Source organism: Erythrolamprus reginae, chromosome 2 (assembly GCF_031021105.1).
Source record: "Erythrolamprus reginae isolate rEryReg1 chromosome 2, rEryReg1.hap1, whole genome shotgun sequence".
Lineage (NCBI taxonomy): Eukaryota > Metazoa > Chordata > Lepidosauria > Squamata > Dipsadidae > Erythrolamprus > Erythrolamprus reginae.
In genome coordinates, this window is record NC_091951.1 from 318,581,443 (window position 1) to 318,599,185 (window position 17,743).

The 17,743-nt window shown below is 35.4% G+C and overlaps 1 protein-coding gene across 6 annotated transcripts in view; it reads right to left on the minus strand.

Annotated features, from left to right (window-relative positions):
* Positions 1-17,743, minus strand: part of MAST4 (microtubule associated serine/threonine kinase family member 4) — a 242,603-nt gene that overhangs the window by 34,021 nt on the left and 190,839 nt on the right. For 3 of the 6 annotated variants that reach the window (XM_070743262.1, XM_070743260.1, XM_070743264.1), the window contains 6 exons: positions 14,443-14,510; positions 13,442-13,527; positions 4,727-4,935; positions 4,006-4,144; positions 2,794-2,926; positions 2,011-2,176 (listed from right to left, as the gene is read on the minus strand). In XM_070743262.1, coding sequence (XP_070599363.1) covers positions 2,011-2,176; positions 2,794-2,926; positions 4,006-4,144; positions 4,727-4,935; positions 13,442-13,527; positions 14,443-14,510 — 801 coding nt within the window. The remainder of the gene's footprint in view (positions 1-2,010; positions 2,177-2,793; positions 2,927-4,005; positions 4,145-4,726; positions 4,936-13,441; positions 13,528-14,442; positions 14,511-17,743) is intronic. The other 3 variants (XM_070743263.1, XM_070743261.1, XM_070743265.1) reach the window with 1 other exon arrangement.

The following is a 17,743-nucleotide window of genomic DNA, read 5'->3' on the forward strand; positions in this document are numbered from 1 at the left end:
AAACAGTATTTATTACTTGTACTATGAAGAGCTGGTATACTGTATAAAAAGCTCATTAACAGTAGGCATACCATATATTTCCTTCACTTTTATTAAAAAATATACTAGATTATTTTTTAAAGTATTTTTAAAAACACAATTGCAATTATTATTTTTTTACCATAGCTTGTTTGACATAAACAACAGGTATCTATTTTTATGCATCTGGAAAACATGAAAGAACACCAACTAGAGTTGTGATAGATATCGTTTAATTAGTATTTAGTTTTGCCAGAAGCTGCAAAACAATACTTTGGTTCAGCCTGCAGGTTACAATCTAAAAGGTTATGGAATTTTAAATGAAAGAAGAACAGCTGCTATAGAAATAACATTATACTGTAACAGCCACCAGTGAAATAATTAACAATCTGTGAAATACATTTGAATTCTTCCGTTCCCCATTATTTATTATTTGGGAAACAATTGTTTTAGGTTTTTATTACACCTCTTTTAATTTATTGCATTACACCATTAGGCATTTTCTATTTTATGCAAATTAAGTCAATGTGAACTTTTAAAAAGATAATATTTAAGGTTTGACTAGATTATGGTACTCTGAATCATTAATCTAAATAGCCCTCCCCCCTGTTTTGCCTGTCCTTGATTTTATTGCTTTCTCCTCTCCTTTCAAAATATATATAGTCACTCAATTCTATAATGTAATTGCTCTGTGTATGACTAACCATATCTTAACTTTTAATTTCTTTGTGATCTTATTCTTCTCAGGCAACTCAGTAACAAATTATTTTTCCTTTTCCATTTCTTTCCCTAGTTCTTTAATCACAATTGTTCTATACTTGGAACATGCAGACATAAATTGTTCTAAATGTGTATTTAATGCATAGTCACAACTTTACCAGTATTTGTTAATGTAATTGCGATTGCTGTTATTGTAATTACTGAAAAGCAAACACATTTACTTCAATGCTTTTTAGAGCTGGGATGTGTGTCAAGAGAAAATGTTCTTTTAACAATGAAAACTTTAACACTTTACAGAATGTTAAAGCATGGAAGTGATTCAAAGTATTAAAAAAACAAATTAAGCATTCTAGAAAGAAAATATAATAATATTTCTTAGTAAATTTATTCTACTTTTTTTCCCATGAAGCTTAAATTTACAGACTTATCATTCTTGCCTGATGGGTAAGATGGAGATTAGTTATAGATACCTAATGTAGTATTATAGGCTTTCATAAATAATAAAATCCTGATTGAGGAATTAAAACTGGTCCTAGTCATAGTCACACCCAAACCCAAAGATGACATGTTGAAATCTAATCAAGTTCAGTTCTTTATTTGCCTATGCCTAGTAGAATCTTGCCAGACTAAAGGCGTAACCTTCTAACCTAATAGATATACACTGCTCAAAACAATAAAGGGAACATTCAAAGAACACATCCTAGATCTGAATGAATGAAATATTCTCATTGAATACTTTGTTCTGTACAAAGTTGAATGTGCTGACAACATGTGAAATTGTCAATCAGTGTTGCTTCCTGAGTGGACAGTTTGATTTCACAGAAGTTTGATTTACTTGAAGTTATATTGTGTTGTTTAAGTGTTCCCTTTATTTTTTTTGAGCACTATATTTTTGGAGATTTTAAAGTGTGTCTACCCTGAACTTTTTCCTGCTTCCCCATCCAATTCAATTTATTAGATTCAATTTATTAGATTTGTATGCCACCCCTCTCCGAAAACTTGGGGCGGCTCATATAATAAGTATAAAACAAAGCATGTAGAACAAATCTAATATATTAAAAAAAAACAACTAAAACCCCTATATAACACTCAGTCAGACAATCCAGTTCAAAGCTTCTGTTTTGGGCCATGGAATGTGCTGTGTCCTTCCTGAAAGCATAGTACGACAATTCCCCACTCCTTGCTCCAGCTGTACTTCCTATCACAGGTAGCCATCCCTAAAGGAAAGTGTGTAATGATTAGGGAAAATCACTTCTGTCTTGTGATAATTACCACTGATAACTTGTCCAAATAGCTCCTCTGGTGTATCTCCAAAGAATGGCACACACCCAACAAGAAACTCATAAAGGATAATTCCCATGGACCACCAGTCCACTGGCTTGCCATAACCTTGCCTTAGAATCACTTCTGGAGCGATATATTCTGGTGTACCACAAACCTAAATAACAAAACAGTTTTAAAAAAGACATTTTTAAACCTTAATAATGTTTATAGCATTAAATAATTTCATCTTTCCCTTTTTTAGGAAAACTTGTTAATTTTTCATATTTTTATAATAAAAGTTTCCAACTTAACGTGTGCAAGTAAAATGAAATTTCAAGACACTGTCTGCCAACTTGAATTCAAATTATACATATATTTATACTGATTATGTTTGGACTATTCTTACTTTAAATTGAAAACTTGAACAGTTTTACCTTAAGTCTTAGAATGAACAGATTGTGGGTAAATGGTAATGAGGCATGCTTAAAGGGAAATGGGCCATAGCTAGGATTTTTAGCATCCTTGATTGTACAATGCATCATGAGTTCCACAAGTACTCTGCTGAGACTCTGAATTCTTTATAAAAACAACGTTCAATTTGTCTCTTTCACAACCTCACTTGCTTTCAATTAGACCATTCATCTTACTAATAGACCATAATGGTAAAAAAACAAATCTGAAACAATCTGCAGTGCAAAAATAAAGATAACTCTTATATAGGAATTTGCAATACTATTATAGAGATTAAAACTAATTTGCTAAACTTTTGGAAAGAAAACAAACATTGCTTACCTGTTTATCTAGAAATTCTCTAGCATCCTTTTCAATATGACCCTCATAAAGATTGGTAGTCATACTCATGAGGCCAACCTTAGACAGCCCAAAATCTGTTAACTTTATATGTCCCATGGATGTTACTAATAAACTGCAAAAGAGAATAACAATAAGTAACTATTAGCAACTTTGTTACTGTTGTAACAGAAAAATATTTTAAAATCACCATTTACTGTTAAGTATTTATTATAATCACATCCCTTCTGCAAGGTTGGAATTCCTACGACACTTGAAATGTGGTTTTTCATGGTGTATAATTTTGAAAACAAAGTGCTACTAGCTTAGTGAGATCCATCAAATCATAACTCGGCACTTTAAAAACCTAAAGTTATGAATTTGTAAAGTATGTCACATTTTAAAAAGAAAGTCCATTTAAATTATTCACTATTAAATATGAACATCATAAAACAAATTTATAATGCACTCGTGTACACAATTCAAAATTTAAAAGCCCTACATGGCATGGGACCAATTACTTACGGGACCGCCTCCTGCCGCATGAATCCCAGCAACTAGCTAGGTCCCAGAGAGTCGGCCTTCTCCAGGTCCCATCAACTAGACAATGTCACTTGCCGGGACCCAGGGGAAGAGCCTTCTCTGTGGGAGCCCTGGCCCTCTGGAATCAACTCCCCCCAGAGATTCGTATTGCCCCCACCCTCCCCGCCTTCCATAAGAGTCTAAAAACTCATTTATGCCACCAAGCGTGGGGTCATTAGATTCTACCCCCTGACCAATATATGTATAGTGGCTTGTTTGAATAGACATGGGTGTATGCTAATAGGGTTTTTTAGTTTTTTAAATGTAATTCTTAATTTTAATTAATCATATTCGATGTATACTGTTTTATATGTTGTAAGCCGTCCCGAGTCAGCATATTAATTTTAATAATAATAATAATAATAATAATAATAATAATAATAATAATAATAATATAAATAAATAAATATGGGAGTTATAAAATATTAATAAATGAACCCATTATGAACATAAATATCTTGAATGTGTGTATTAATATTCATCATCATGAATTTATTTCATAAATCATTATTTATATAATTAAAAAATATTGCAATCACATTGTGAATTCTGAATTTACACAAGAATAAAATAAACATATGCTTCTTGTTTTTCCTGTAAGTATTTTCTGTTAATTACATACTACATACATACTTATCAGGTTTCAAATCTCTGTGTACTATTCCATAGTTGTGGAGATATTCCAGTGCTAAAACAGTCTCAGCAAAATACATCCTGGCCATATCTACAGGCAAAGGGCCCATATTTTTCATCAAAGTAGCACAGTCTCCACCTAAAACATAATGCATATTGCTATATATTATATCACACAGAGAAATCAACCACAACATTCTTGCTAGTAAACAGATGGCAGTATTAAAAACAAAACTTTCTTGTTAACAAACAAAAACAAAATAAACTTCAGTGTGGGCATACAGAATTTTTTTTTTAGTTCAGATTAAAATTTTAAAATATTGTACACTCATTTGCTGATTATACTATAGGGAAGAAAGCATTTAGCTTTACAAATGTGCATCACAACTTGGAGTTAATTTTGTACCAACCAGAACTAGTTTAGTTGAAGTCTTACCTTCCCACTCTCATTTCTTTTCCAAATAACCCATGAGGTAAATTAAATAAGAGATTATGAGAGACAAAATGACATTAAATAATCTCTTGATCATACAGAGACTTGATGCTATGTCTCCCTTTTCTAGCCAGCTATTGCTATATAAATGCTATGACATATGGAGGAGTGTCAACTTTTAAGTCAAGAGATAAAACATTACACATTTCTAATTTTCAATATTCATTTATGGCTTCTCAATATTATAATACATTGCAGTTCACACAGGATGTAAAACAAAGACTGTACCTTCAACATACTCCATGACCATGCACAAATGGCGTTTAGTTTCAAAGGAACAATACATGCTGACAACAAATGGATTTTCTGCAAATGTTAGGATATCACGCTCAACAAATGCCTGCTGAATCTGGTTTCGAAGAATGAGATTCTGTTTGTTAATCTTTTTCATTGCAAATCTCTGTCTTGTTTCTTTATGACGCACTAGGTAAACAGCGCTTGGAAAAAAAAGTAATGGGGAATAATTAAATCAATTACAATTTAAAAATCTGTAATGCTAGATAGATGTGCAATCTGGAAGAACAAGTTTAACATTTGAGAAGAAATATAATTTATTTTTAATGCAGTTTTCTATCCCAATTATTATCATTTATCTACTCAACTACAGAAAAGAAGCATTCATAATGTTTTGATCATTATCCCTAAGTTTCATTTCAATAATTTTTCATTAAAAAGATACGGCACAATATTACACAGTTAGATAAAATTGTACCTAGAAATATTTAGTTTAAAAGGAAAGTTGAAAGATTGTAAGTATAAATAGGGGAAAAAAATCACTTATTTATTATTTATTATCCCAATTTATACAGCTGCCTATGTCATACATTTACTTATATTTAAAGACACCTCACACCCTGGACCCAAACTGCTTCAATTCCTACTCTCAAAATGATGCTATAGAGCACTGCATACCAGAAAATCTAAACAGAAGAACAGTTTTTTCCCAAACACCATCCCACTGCTAAACAAATAATTCTCTCGACACTGTCAAACTATTTACTAAGTTTGCACTGCAATTAATCTTCTCATTGTTCCCATCACCCATCTCCTCCCACAAATGATTGTATGACTGTAACTTTATTGCTTGTATCCTTACGATTTATATTGACTGGTTCCTAATATGATTTGATTGCTTATTTGTACTTAATTTGTAACAATTGCTTAGTTGTACCTTATGATTCTTGACAAACTTATTTTTTCTTTTATGTACACTGAGAGCATATGCACCAAGACAAATTCCTTGTGTGTCCAATCACACTTGGCCAATAAAATTCTATTCTATTCTATATATGCTCTAAGTGCCTTATAAATAAATAAAACAATATAAAACAAACAATACAATAGTAAAAACAATATAAAAACATATTAAAACCATCATAAAATTTGTAGCTGCAATAATTGCTGTAACATTCAAAACTACCTCTAGGGCAGTTCTGTATTAATAGATTAGGAATAAATTAAGTAATAATTTAAATAATAATTAAATAATAAATTAAAATTAACACATTGATTATCAACTAGGTTGAAAATGGCATGAATTTCATAGGTAACACTGTTATTATATTCAGAATTTAGCATAGGAACTTTAAAAAAAACCAGATTCCTCACTACTCATGCTATATGTAGCATCACAATTGTACACTAGTTTAATTTCTTAATTTTCAGACTAGAGAAAGTACATAGAAAAAAAAGAAAGCAAACAAGTGAAAACTTAAAAAATGAAGATGACATGCCTTTTAATATACTATAGTTCAGTGCTGGCAAACCAATATTATTATAATAGATTAAAATTCAAATTACAATGACACTAACTTAATTAAAAGTTCAAATCACATATTCACTGTTTGTATTTCCTCATTATATATTTTAGAGCAGTGTTTTTCAACCAGTGTGCCGTGGCATACTAGTGTGCCGTGAGACATGGTCAGGTGTGCCGCGAAGCTCAGAGAGAGAAAGAAAGCAAGAGAGAGAGAGAGAGAGAAAGAGAAAGAAAGCAAGAGAGAGAGAGAAAGAAAGAAAGAGAGAGAGAGAAAGAGAGGGAGGGAAGGAGAGAGAGAGAGAGAAAGACATAGAGGGAGGGAGGGAGAGAGAAAGAGCAAAAAAGAGAGGAAGGAAGGAAGAGAAAGAAAGAGGGATGGAGAGAGAGAAAGAAAGAGGAAGGAAGGGAGAGAAAGAGAGAGAAATAGAGCGAAAGGGAGGAAGAGAGAGAAATTTTTTGTCCAAACTTTTTTTAGCCCCCCCCCCCCCGCCCCACTCAATGTGCCCCAGGGTTTCGTAAATGTAAAAAATGTGCCGCGGCTCAAAAAAGGTTGAAAATCACTGTTTTAGAGAACACCATGTTCTCATTGCCATAAAGCCATATTTAAAATTTTTATGTGTAATTATTTATAGTTTAAGTTTCAAGATATATATTTCTTTGAAGCACCTTCAGTAAACATTTCAAATATATTAAGCAATAGAAATATTGGAAAGGGGGTTGGGGGCGAATAGCAGCCTTTCCTCTAAACAGTGACCAGTATTTAAAAGCTCCATAAAAGAAAACTGCTGTAATTTGTCTTTATCCTTTTCTGGGATTCTGCAATTTTTCTGACTATTGCCTTGATTGTGGATGTTCCTCTACTTCTTCAGGATTCTTCTTCTTCTTCTATTGATGCACCTACACTTTGGAAGAGCCTCTCACTAGAAAGTCAATCTGCCTCCCATGCCATTTAGAGAGAAGATTTCTGCTTATTTGTTTTTTCATTTTAAGTATTTGCACTTAGTGTATTTAGTACATTTATACCTTACAGTATTGGGAACTATACAGTGAGCCCTCGAGTTTCGCGATCTCGATCTTCGCGAAACGCTATATCGCGATTTTTCCACCCGATGACGTCACTCTCTTCCTTCCTTTCTCATCTTTCTTTCTCTCTCTCTTTCTCTATCTTGCTTCTTCCTCTCTCACACTCTCTTCCTCCCTCTCTCATCTCTTTCTTTCCTTCTCTCTCTTTCTCTATCTCTCCCCCTCTTGCTGGCGGGCGGCGGGCAGGCGAGCGGGGGCATCAGCGAGGAGCCGGGGTTTCCCCTTTGCGTGGGCGGCTGGGAAACCCCGATCTTCGTCTGCTCGCTGCTGCTGCGCCGAGCAGATCAGCTGCTGGGCGGCCGAAGGAACCTTCCCTGGGTCTTCCCCCTCTTGCTGGCGGGCGGGCGAGCGGCGGGCATCAGCGAGGAGCCGGGGTTTCCCCTTTGCGTGGGCGGCCGGGAAGACCCAGGGAAGGTTCCTTCGGCCGCCCAGCAGCTGATCTGCTCGGTAGCGCAGCAGCAGCGAGGAGCCGAATCGGGATTTCCCCTTTGCGTGGGCGGCGGGGAACGCAAACTCCACCATCTACGCATGCGCGGCCATAGAAAAAAAGGGTGCGCATGCGCAGATGGTGTTTTTACTTCCGCAACCCTACATCGCAAAAAATCGATTATCGTGAGGGGTCTTGGAACGGAACCCTCGCGATAATAGAGGGATCACTGTATTTCTTAATATATCATAAAATTGAAAATATAGCTTTTGCAACCATGTCATACTACTGTCTCATATTCATTTATTTATTTAAGAAACTTACATAGCTGTCTGTCTTATACAGATCAGGCATTTTATGGCCTACGAGTTATATCTGGTCCTTTGACAATCCTTGTGCGGCCGGCAATGGAGGCAACAATGGGGTAGGGGCAGGGGGGCAGTCGGGGAATGGCAGTAAGGGGTGGTGAAGGGGTAGTAAGTGATGCATCAGCTGCTCTCAACAATTGCCCCAGTTTCTCATATAGGTCCTTGAAAAAATGAATAACCCACTCCTGGTCTTCCCCAATTCTTGGGTCTCAGCCCACTACCAGGAAGTGGCCCATTCAAAATAGATCCACACAAATGGTGAGTGAGCACAAATGAAGCTCCATTTGTGAGAGCAACAGGCGCTCATGTTCAAAGCTCCATTTATGTGAGCGGTAAGCCCATGTGCCTGCCACTTACTCAAATAGAACCAAGAACACTCATGTACACTTGCACAGAATCATCCCCTTTCTCCTCCCCTGGGCCACCAAGCCAAAAAGGCTGAAGACCGCTGTCATATAACATTACTCTGGGAAGTAGTAGTTAACTACCATGTCAACTTTTTCCCCAAGTATCTTTATCCCATACTTCTAAATGAGCTATTTGTTTTCAAAATGTTTTCTGCATTGTATTCTTAACTTTTGATTTGTGTTTCATTCTTCCAGGATGTTAGCTATCCCATTCAATTTTGTATCTTCTGCAAGTCTAATAAAAAAATTCTCCTCTTATTAATCTAAACAATTGATTTTTTTTTAAAGGCAAATAAAGAGTCCAGAACTACATCTTATTCCATAAATACAATTTTCTTTCTTGGAGGAAAACAATAATACATTTCAAATCCATTCTTATATTAGGCTTTCCTGTCAGGCAACCATGTTTATCATTGACCTGAGTTTATTGAAATCCATTGTTTCTGAACTGCAAAATACACATTTGAATATTCTCAATCCAGCATTTACATTGTCATTTCCATCTAATTTTAATGCTATTTCAACTTCCTAAATTAACTTTTCTCTATCAGCTATATTCTGTCAGGAATATCTGATGTATTGTGCCTTTCCCAATTCTCTGTAGGACAAGATAGACATTCCTTAAACAATGATGATTGGCAGAGTTTCTTGACCATGCAATAAAAGCTATTATACTGATTTTATTTGTTTTTCCATTTACTTTAACTTAGATAATATATAAATTATTAACCAGGTTTATTCATTTGGATTTCTGAGCAAATGCATACAGTTTATTATAAAATATTAGTGGTCCTTCTAAATTATTATAGTCTTTTTTGAACAAATTAACCTATATTTCAGTGAAACTATTAAGTCCCATTGATCTCCATTATATCAATCAAATTATAATTACATAAGTACATCAGGAATTGAAATTATATCTTGTCTCATATAATCATTGAAATCAAAGTATACTTGTATGATATAGCTGTGTCCAAGGTCATGTGATCACCATTTGATATCCTTCCAGCAGACTTAGAACAAGGAAATTCAAGGGGTGAGCTGGATTCACTCAACAAGTGGTCCCAAGTGGGCTATCTTTGCTAAGTTCCTTTCACTGTGTATATCTCTTGGTAGCCTATCTCTGAACCAGTGGTGAAATCCATTTTTTTTTACTATTGGTTCTGTTGGCATGGCTTGATGGACATGGTGTGGCTTGATGGGTGTGGTAGAAGAAGGATTCTGCAAAATCCCTATTCCCTCCACACTCCTGGGAGAAAGATATTGCAAAATCCCTATTCCCTCCACACTCCTGGGAGAAAGATATTGCAAAATCTCCATTCCCACCCTACTCTGGGGCCAGCCAGAGGTGGTATTTGCCGGTTCTCCAAACTACTCAAAATGTCCGCTACAAATTCTACAGAACCTCCTGGATTTCATCTCTGCTCTGAACCCATTTAAGCTTTTCAATGTCCTCTTTAAATGGTGATGCCCAAAACAAGATATATTTTCTTTTGACAAATGTATCTTTTTCTTTTATGTACGCTGAGAGCATATGCACCAAGACAAATTCCTTGTGCGTCCAATCACACTTGGCCAATAAAATTCTATTCTATTTTCTAAATGGGTTGTGACTAAAGCAGAGTGGGGTGACATAATTTAAGACATCTCTTCCAAGTAATAGGAGGATGGATGACACCACCACCATCTAAGGACCCATAGTTTTGTGCTTCCTTCATAAATATTCACAGCCTTCTGCAGTATTCCTGGATTAGAAGGGATAACTTATTATGACATATTTAGCATGACTCAAAGTTTATTCAGTCACTAATCCTTGCTTTGGGCATGCAGCGCACTTTATAAACCCACTGTCAAGCTGACAAACATTTATTTTAATTCCTTGTAGTGTTGTTTACCCCCATGACTGTTTCATCTTCTGTCAGGATCTCTTCTGTCCTTCTGGGATCCAACATCTTTTCTTCTGTTCTGCTCTCTTCATTCTTTCCTCTGAAAATGCCCAGCTTGATTCTTCTGCGGAGGCTTGATAGCTGTTTCTGAGTTCCAGCAGTGCAAAATAGTTCTGTGTAACTTTTTTTTCTAATTGCAACTCTCTGACGGCTTGTCCCTTTGACTCCCTTCCTTACAAAGAGTTCCTTGCTGTGTCAATTCTTAAAGTCTCTCTTATTTGATCTGATAAACACCCACAGGAGGGACAACAGCCATTACTTATTTCCACCAGTTAGCTTTCTCATCAATGCTGCTAAAAACAGTTCCTTTGCAGTAAAGATGATACCAGGTTGTTTTCATGCAAGTAACATACAACATGACAAAAACACTGCAAGTCACACCCGCAGAATCCTGTCCATACATTTTCACACTCTGGTCTTTGGAACATGGGAGTTCTGTAGAAGAGGCAGCAAGAAACTGCTTATAAGTCGATGTGAATAAAATATGGTTAAAGCAAAAACAAGGTCTCTGCTGGGGCAGGGGGAAAGATCAGTTTGTCAAGTTGAAGGAACAGAAAGTACCAAACCAATGTTAGAGGAGGAAGATAGAAACATAGAAACATAGAAGTCTGACGGCAGGAAAAGACCTCATGGTCCATCTAGTCTGCCCTTATACTATTTTCTGTATTTTATCTTAGGATGGATATATGTTTATCCCAGGCATGTTTAAATTCAGTTACTGTGGATTTACCAACCATGTCTGCTGGAAGTTTGTTCCAAGGATCTACTACTCTTTCAGTAAAATAATATTTTCTCATGTTGCTTTTGATCTTTTCCCCAACTACCTTCAGATTGTGTCCCCTTGTTCTTGTGTTCACTTTCCTATTAAAAACACTTCCCTCCTGGACCCCATTTAACCCTTTAACATATTTAAATGTTTCGATCATGTCCCCCTTTTCCTTCTGCCCTCCAGACTATACAGATTGAGTTCATGAAGTCTTTCCTGATACGTTTTATGCTTAAGACCTTCCATCATTCTTGTAGCCTGTCTTTGGACCCTTTCAATTTTGTCAATATCTTTTTGTAGGTGAGGTCTCCAGAACTGAACACAGTATTCCAAATGTGGTCTCATCAGCACTCTACATAGCGGGATCACAATCTCCCTCTTCCTGCTTGTTATACCTCTAGCTATGCAGCCAAGCATCCTACTTGCTTTCCCTACCGCCTGACTGCACTGTTCATCCATTTTGAGACTGTCAGAAATCACTATCCCTAAATCCTTCTCTTCTGGAGTTTTTGCTAACACAGAAGTGCCAATACAATACTCAGATTGAGGATTCCTTTTCCCCAAGTGCATTATTTTACACTTGGAAACATTAAACTGCAGTTTCCATTGATATAATAAGATATAATCCTCAGGGGAGTATCAGACTGTGTTTCTATGTGACTTCTATTGTGTTGCTGGCAACACAATGCTATAAAGTAGAAATTTAAATGTCATAATCGAAGTGTTTCTTAGAGGTCGCAATTTTGGTATCTGCTGGAACTTATAGAAGAGTGTTATTCTGCAAATATGTGGTGAAAGGTAGTTTGAATTTCCAGGAGGGAGAGGCTACAAAGAACAAAGGGTCAGGGAGCAAAGAGGCAGCAAAGCATGCAAGGATTTGGTCAGGAGAAAGGGAGTTAGGAAGACTATTGCCTAGCAATTCCCAAAGTATATCACAGTTATGTAAATAGTTGCTTTAGTTTGACAATATTTCTGTTTATGGATGAGCAACAATAAAGACTATTATCCAGAAGTAAGTCCACATTTTTCTTAGTTCTTGGTGCCAGACACATGTTGTAGTCAGTGGTGGGCAGCAGCTGGTGCGGTTAGATGCTCTGTCCCGGTAGGGAATTCCGGGATGCATCCCCAACATACACCCCCACATGAGATTTGACTTCTGCGCATGCGCAGCAAGTGAAATCATGTGTGAGAAAACTTGCGAGAGTGAGATTTTGGTGATTTTCACCAATTTTGTGGATTCTGCACATGCACAGAAGCAAAAGTATCAGCAAAAATGACCAAATCTCGCTCGCTCGCGCATCCTCATGCAAGATTTCACTTGCTGTGCATGCGCAAAAGCCAAATCTTGCGCTGACAGGCACATGCGCACTTGCTGGGTGCACCCACAGCAGCCTCGGAAGGCGCACTGGTAGCTCCAAAGAAGAGCGGCCCTTCACTGGTTGCAGTCTATGTGCTAACACTGATTGTTGTTTTTGTAATATTTTTATACACACTAGGACCTGATGGGAAAGCATGGGAAGAATATAGTTTAATCAGAAGCTCTCTTATTTTTAATGATTGACACATAAAACATATTTCTTTGCCACCAGAATCAAACAGGTGACATTTTTGCTTTTTCATTTTTGCTATTCCAGAAATGTTTTCATTCTCAACAATCTCTTAAAATAATGTCTCTCTTCATTTCTCCTAATTCCTATACTCAGACTTCTGGGATCTACCAGCCAATTCCTCTCTTTTCCATTCTCTATTCCACTGAACGACCTTCTCATTTTTCCTATACTCTCATACTTTCGTGACAGTATGAAGCCAAGTACCCTCTTCAGATTTATGACTATATGTCAGCCACATGCTTTTCACACAGCCACTAGCTCACCTCTCAATTACTTCATTCTATCAACCTGGGATTTTTTCTTCAGGATCACTGAAGAATGCTATAAAGCCACTGTGGCCACCTATTCCCTCTCTCCCTCTCCCTCGAGTCATCTATTTTCATGAGAAAGAAATGACAAACACATTTCATTTTAAACAGCATGTCGCCTTCAGTACATTTTTTTCTGACATTTTTCCACAGCAATATTTTCAGCATTCCCCCAAAAGGAATATAATTGTTATGCACACTAAGAAAAATATACCAAGATACATAAAATTGTGACAAACCAAACCCAGATAATTTTATTTTTTACTCACCCATATGCTCCATTGCTAATCAGTTTAATTGTTTCAAAATCATTTTCGCGAGGCTTCCTCTTAAGTTTAAGCGATGCATTAGAATTCTTCAAAGTAAATAGGGGAAAATTAGTTACACCTGACAGTAACACTAGGGTTGTACAAAGTTTCAGATAAACGTCAAAGCATGCATAGGTGTGCATGAACACTTGTTGGCAACTCCATAATTCAAATGGTGCCTTTTCTTGAAATTATGCTGTAATTGATGAAGGAATCATCTTGGAATTTTAAAACACAATTAGTTTCTCTAACTATTGGCTGATCTATGTGAAAATCCCATATATTGTGAAACATCCTTTTCCCTTCTGATCAAAAGCACCACCACAGGTCCTCTGTACATTTAACCAATCCATTATAGTTCAGTTTTTAGATGTAGTGCCATGCATCAAATAAATACTGTCTTTTTGGTAATTTCCCAGCAACATAATAAAAGTCGTTATCAATTAGATTTCCATTATATTTTAATTATTTGCATACTGTGTTTTAGATATTACTTACAAAGCATCATCAAAAGTAACAATAATAAAATAATTATAATCAGTCTTAGATGAGAAATATAGTATCATCATTAGCATCTAATAATTACTCTAAACTTATTTTTTGTCTTACAGCATTAGTTTTTATGACTGTACCTTGCAGTGGTATAATGGCAGCATGGGTAGGACGATAAGAATTTTTCAATTGTTTTAAGGAATACACAGATGCTGATTCATATCCATATTCTTGCCTTATTTACTTTTGTATGACAGCTGAATATAAAAATCAGCTATTTCCCAATGAACACTAAACTAAAATATAGCTTGTGTTTCATTTAGCAACATATGCTACTTATCATTAAGGGTAAGCTAATTCATTATGACTATTCCCATAACTTAAAAAATATCATTTGCATTTTGGGTGTATTTAGCCAAAGCAGAAACTACTTATTTAATAGTAAAAGTATAACAGAACAAGAGACTTACACTGACCGGTTCATCTGTTTCTGGAGTGGCTGCTGCTCCACTGTCATAGTTAGTTAGCTGAGCTATTTCTATCAGAAAAAAATAATATAATTTTTAGAATACATTTTATTTAATTATTTATTGGACTTTTATGCCATCCCTCTCCGAGGACTCGGGGTGGCATTAACATTTTATCTATGTTAAGTTTTATTAGTATTTTTTAATACAGTGCAGAATACAGCACTGTATCCTGGTCTCTAAGGTGGAAAGAAAATTCTGAACTCAGGATCTTCTTTTCAGTATCTTCTTTTCAGTATCAACTTTTCACATCAAGATCTACATAATATTCAAATGCACCAATATAAAAACAAATATTGAAATGAAATGAAAAACAAAATGAATGAACTGTTGTATCGCTGGGAATCGAAAATCACTATCATTTATATGTTATCTAGTTGAATTTCTGCTTACTGTGGCTTTCGAATTCTGATGCACTGGCATCTTAAAACAATGTACAAATTTATAGGATGCTCCATAAATTGCTGATAGTTTTTTAAAGTAAAAAAATCATTAGATTTTAAGGTTTAGTATTAAAAATAACTAGTTGATTTGCAAGGATTTCCCCTTCCATATCTAGAATAAAATGTATAAATGAATTATAGAGTTTAACAGGAAATGTAGCATATTATATCGCTACTTTATATTTGAGTAGTTGATTGGTTACCTTCTGAACATTTTTAATAATTCCCTTGCAGCCAACATGTAATGAATGAAATGTTTTTAAAATATAAGATATGTCTACATATTTATATTCCCTTTAAAGAAAATAATAAATTTGAGCTTCATTCTTGGAAATGTAGAAATTCCAAGATTATAGTCACACTAGATATATTCTTGTTTATCTTCCCCATACTTTCCACTGTAATCTCAGAGTATGTTTCCACTAGCTGTTTCTGTTCTGCAGAAGCTGTTGGTGGAAACAGTAGATACAATATTAAGTATGAACTATTTTTTTCTTTTATTTATGATATATATAATTAACATGATTACAGTAACTCTAAAGATTTGAATTTTTTAAATTTTTCCCATGTCTCTTCAATAAGAGCTACCTATCTGTCTTAATCCTATGTTGCCATACTAGATGCTGATACAACATTAAGTTAGCAGAAAGAGAAATGATTAGAAATAACCAATCTATATCTTCAAGATCAGACGGTATGGAGATGCAGACCCCATAGAATCAGCCAGTATCTGTCACAACTGGACAATCATCATTGTCTTAATAAAGGAATTATTTTAGAATGGATGCAGTTCAAAAAGGAAATAAAGACTTGGGTTTTGGACTTCTTATGTTTGGATATCATCAAGATCTAACTGTCAGCAATGCAAGGGGGGTCTGGGATATTGTATAAATGGTCCCCTTTTTGCTACACCAATTCTATCCCTTTATCACTTCCTCAAGACACATCTCTGTCAGCAGACCTTGGGGATCATCAGAAGTCATCTACCAGCAGAGTGATCTGTGCCTCATTCTAATCTATTCAGATTAGAATCAGATTAGAATCTATTAATAATCTATTCAGATTATTCAGATAATGCAATAATTCACAGGACTAGAAAAAAACATTTATATGTAAATCTCCATATAAATTATGTCTAGCCACATAAATAAATACAGAAGCAGAAATGTAGAAAAATAAATAATTTTATTTTGTGGGCGTGTACAGGTATTCCTCAACTTGTTATGTTCAGCAGCCAATCAAAAGTTACAATCGCACGGAAAAAATGTATAACCATCACTGCACCCCTGGCATTAAGGAATTGTGATTGTGGGTTCTTGGCAAAAAGCTCATCCAACAGTTGAAGTATCCCATCGTCATGTGACTGTCATTTGTGAATTTCCCTGCCAGTTTTCCACAAGTCAATTGGGAAGCCGGCAGGGAAGGTCACAAATCACTGTGGTTATGTCACTCACACTCTTCACTGCCTGCCTGGCACAAGCTAGTCCTTGTACCCTGTAAGAAAATTGCACACCCTTCCCCACCTAGCAGCAGTCACTCCTGGCCACTCCGGTGTATGCATGCCGTACACCACAATTTAGCTCTCTGCTGACCTGTATGTAAACTGCACGGGTTTCCCTTAATGACCTCTGATTTTTGCTGGATGATGGCAATGGAGAAATGCCATCATTAAGCAATGTTATTGTGTGATGCACTTTATGACAATATTTAGCGATGGAAACTCTGGAACCAATCGCCATCATTAAAAAGAGTTCTACCTCTACACTCAATTATAAACACTGATATGTAACTATTTGACTTTGAAGCTGGAAGTGCAAAGAAAAAGATCTTATCATAGCAAATATAACATTCATAATCCAAAATGTAGTTTCTTACAAAGTTATAATAAATCACAACCTAAGTCAAACATGCCTGCAGGGTATTCTTTCAAATCAAACCCAGCATGTTTTTATTTAAGATGAAGGACACTTAGAACAAAAACATAAAACTTGAGATTAGCTTTACTATCAATATATAAATGTGAAATTTTATTAAAGAACTGCTGTTGAAAACAGCTTTTGGTTTATTTTTATTTTTTTTAAATCAAGCCATTGTAATGAACTTTGACAGTTTTGTCAATCCCATATTTATATTCATAAATAGAAAATCAAAGTGGTTCTGTTATGTATCCTAGTTTTGCTTTTAAAAAATAACCATTATCTGAGAGGTACACATTATTTGTAAACAGTAGGTAGTAATAGAATGAAACCAAGTCAGCTTTTGAAGCTGAAAGCTTAGGAAACATTTTGCAACGCCTGAAGACATTTTTTAAACTCATCTAAATACCATTAAGCATCTGCTTTTTTATTTTATTGAGTGAAACCATTTCTAAAGAGTCATAATTCAAAAAGGTAAAGATTTAATCTAAAAGCCACAGGGAAAAATTTAAACCTGAGGAGCATTTCTGAAATACAATGGCCACACTCCAATAAATGATGAATCTGCTATTTATTATTTTGTGTACAAAATAGTTTTATCTAGCATTATCTGCAAAAACTTCATGCATCTTTTTATTTGGAAAGAAATATACCTAGTGAACAAAAAAAAGGAAAGGATGCAATTTTAAGTCCAATTACTGGAAAATTACATTAGAAGGGAAGAAATTTTATTTTATTTTATTTTAATTTATTTATTTGTCAAACATGTATAGCAGTGTTTCCCAACCTTTTTTGAGCCGCGGCACATTATTCATATTTTCAAAATCCTGGGGAACACTGAAAGGGGGGGGGGGGGGGGGCGGGCTAAAGAAAAGTTTGGACAAA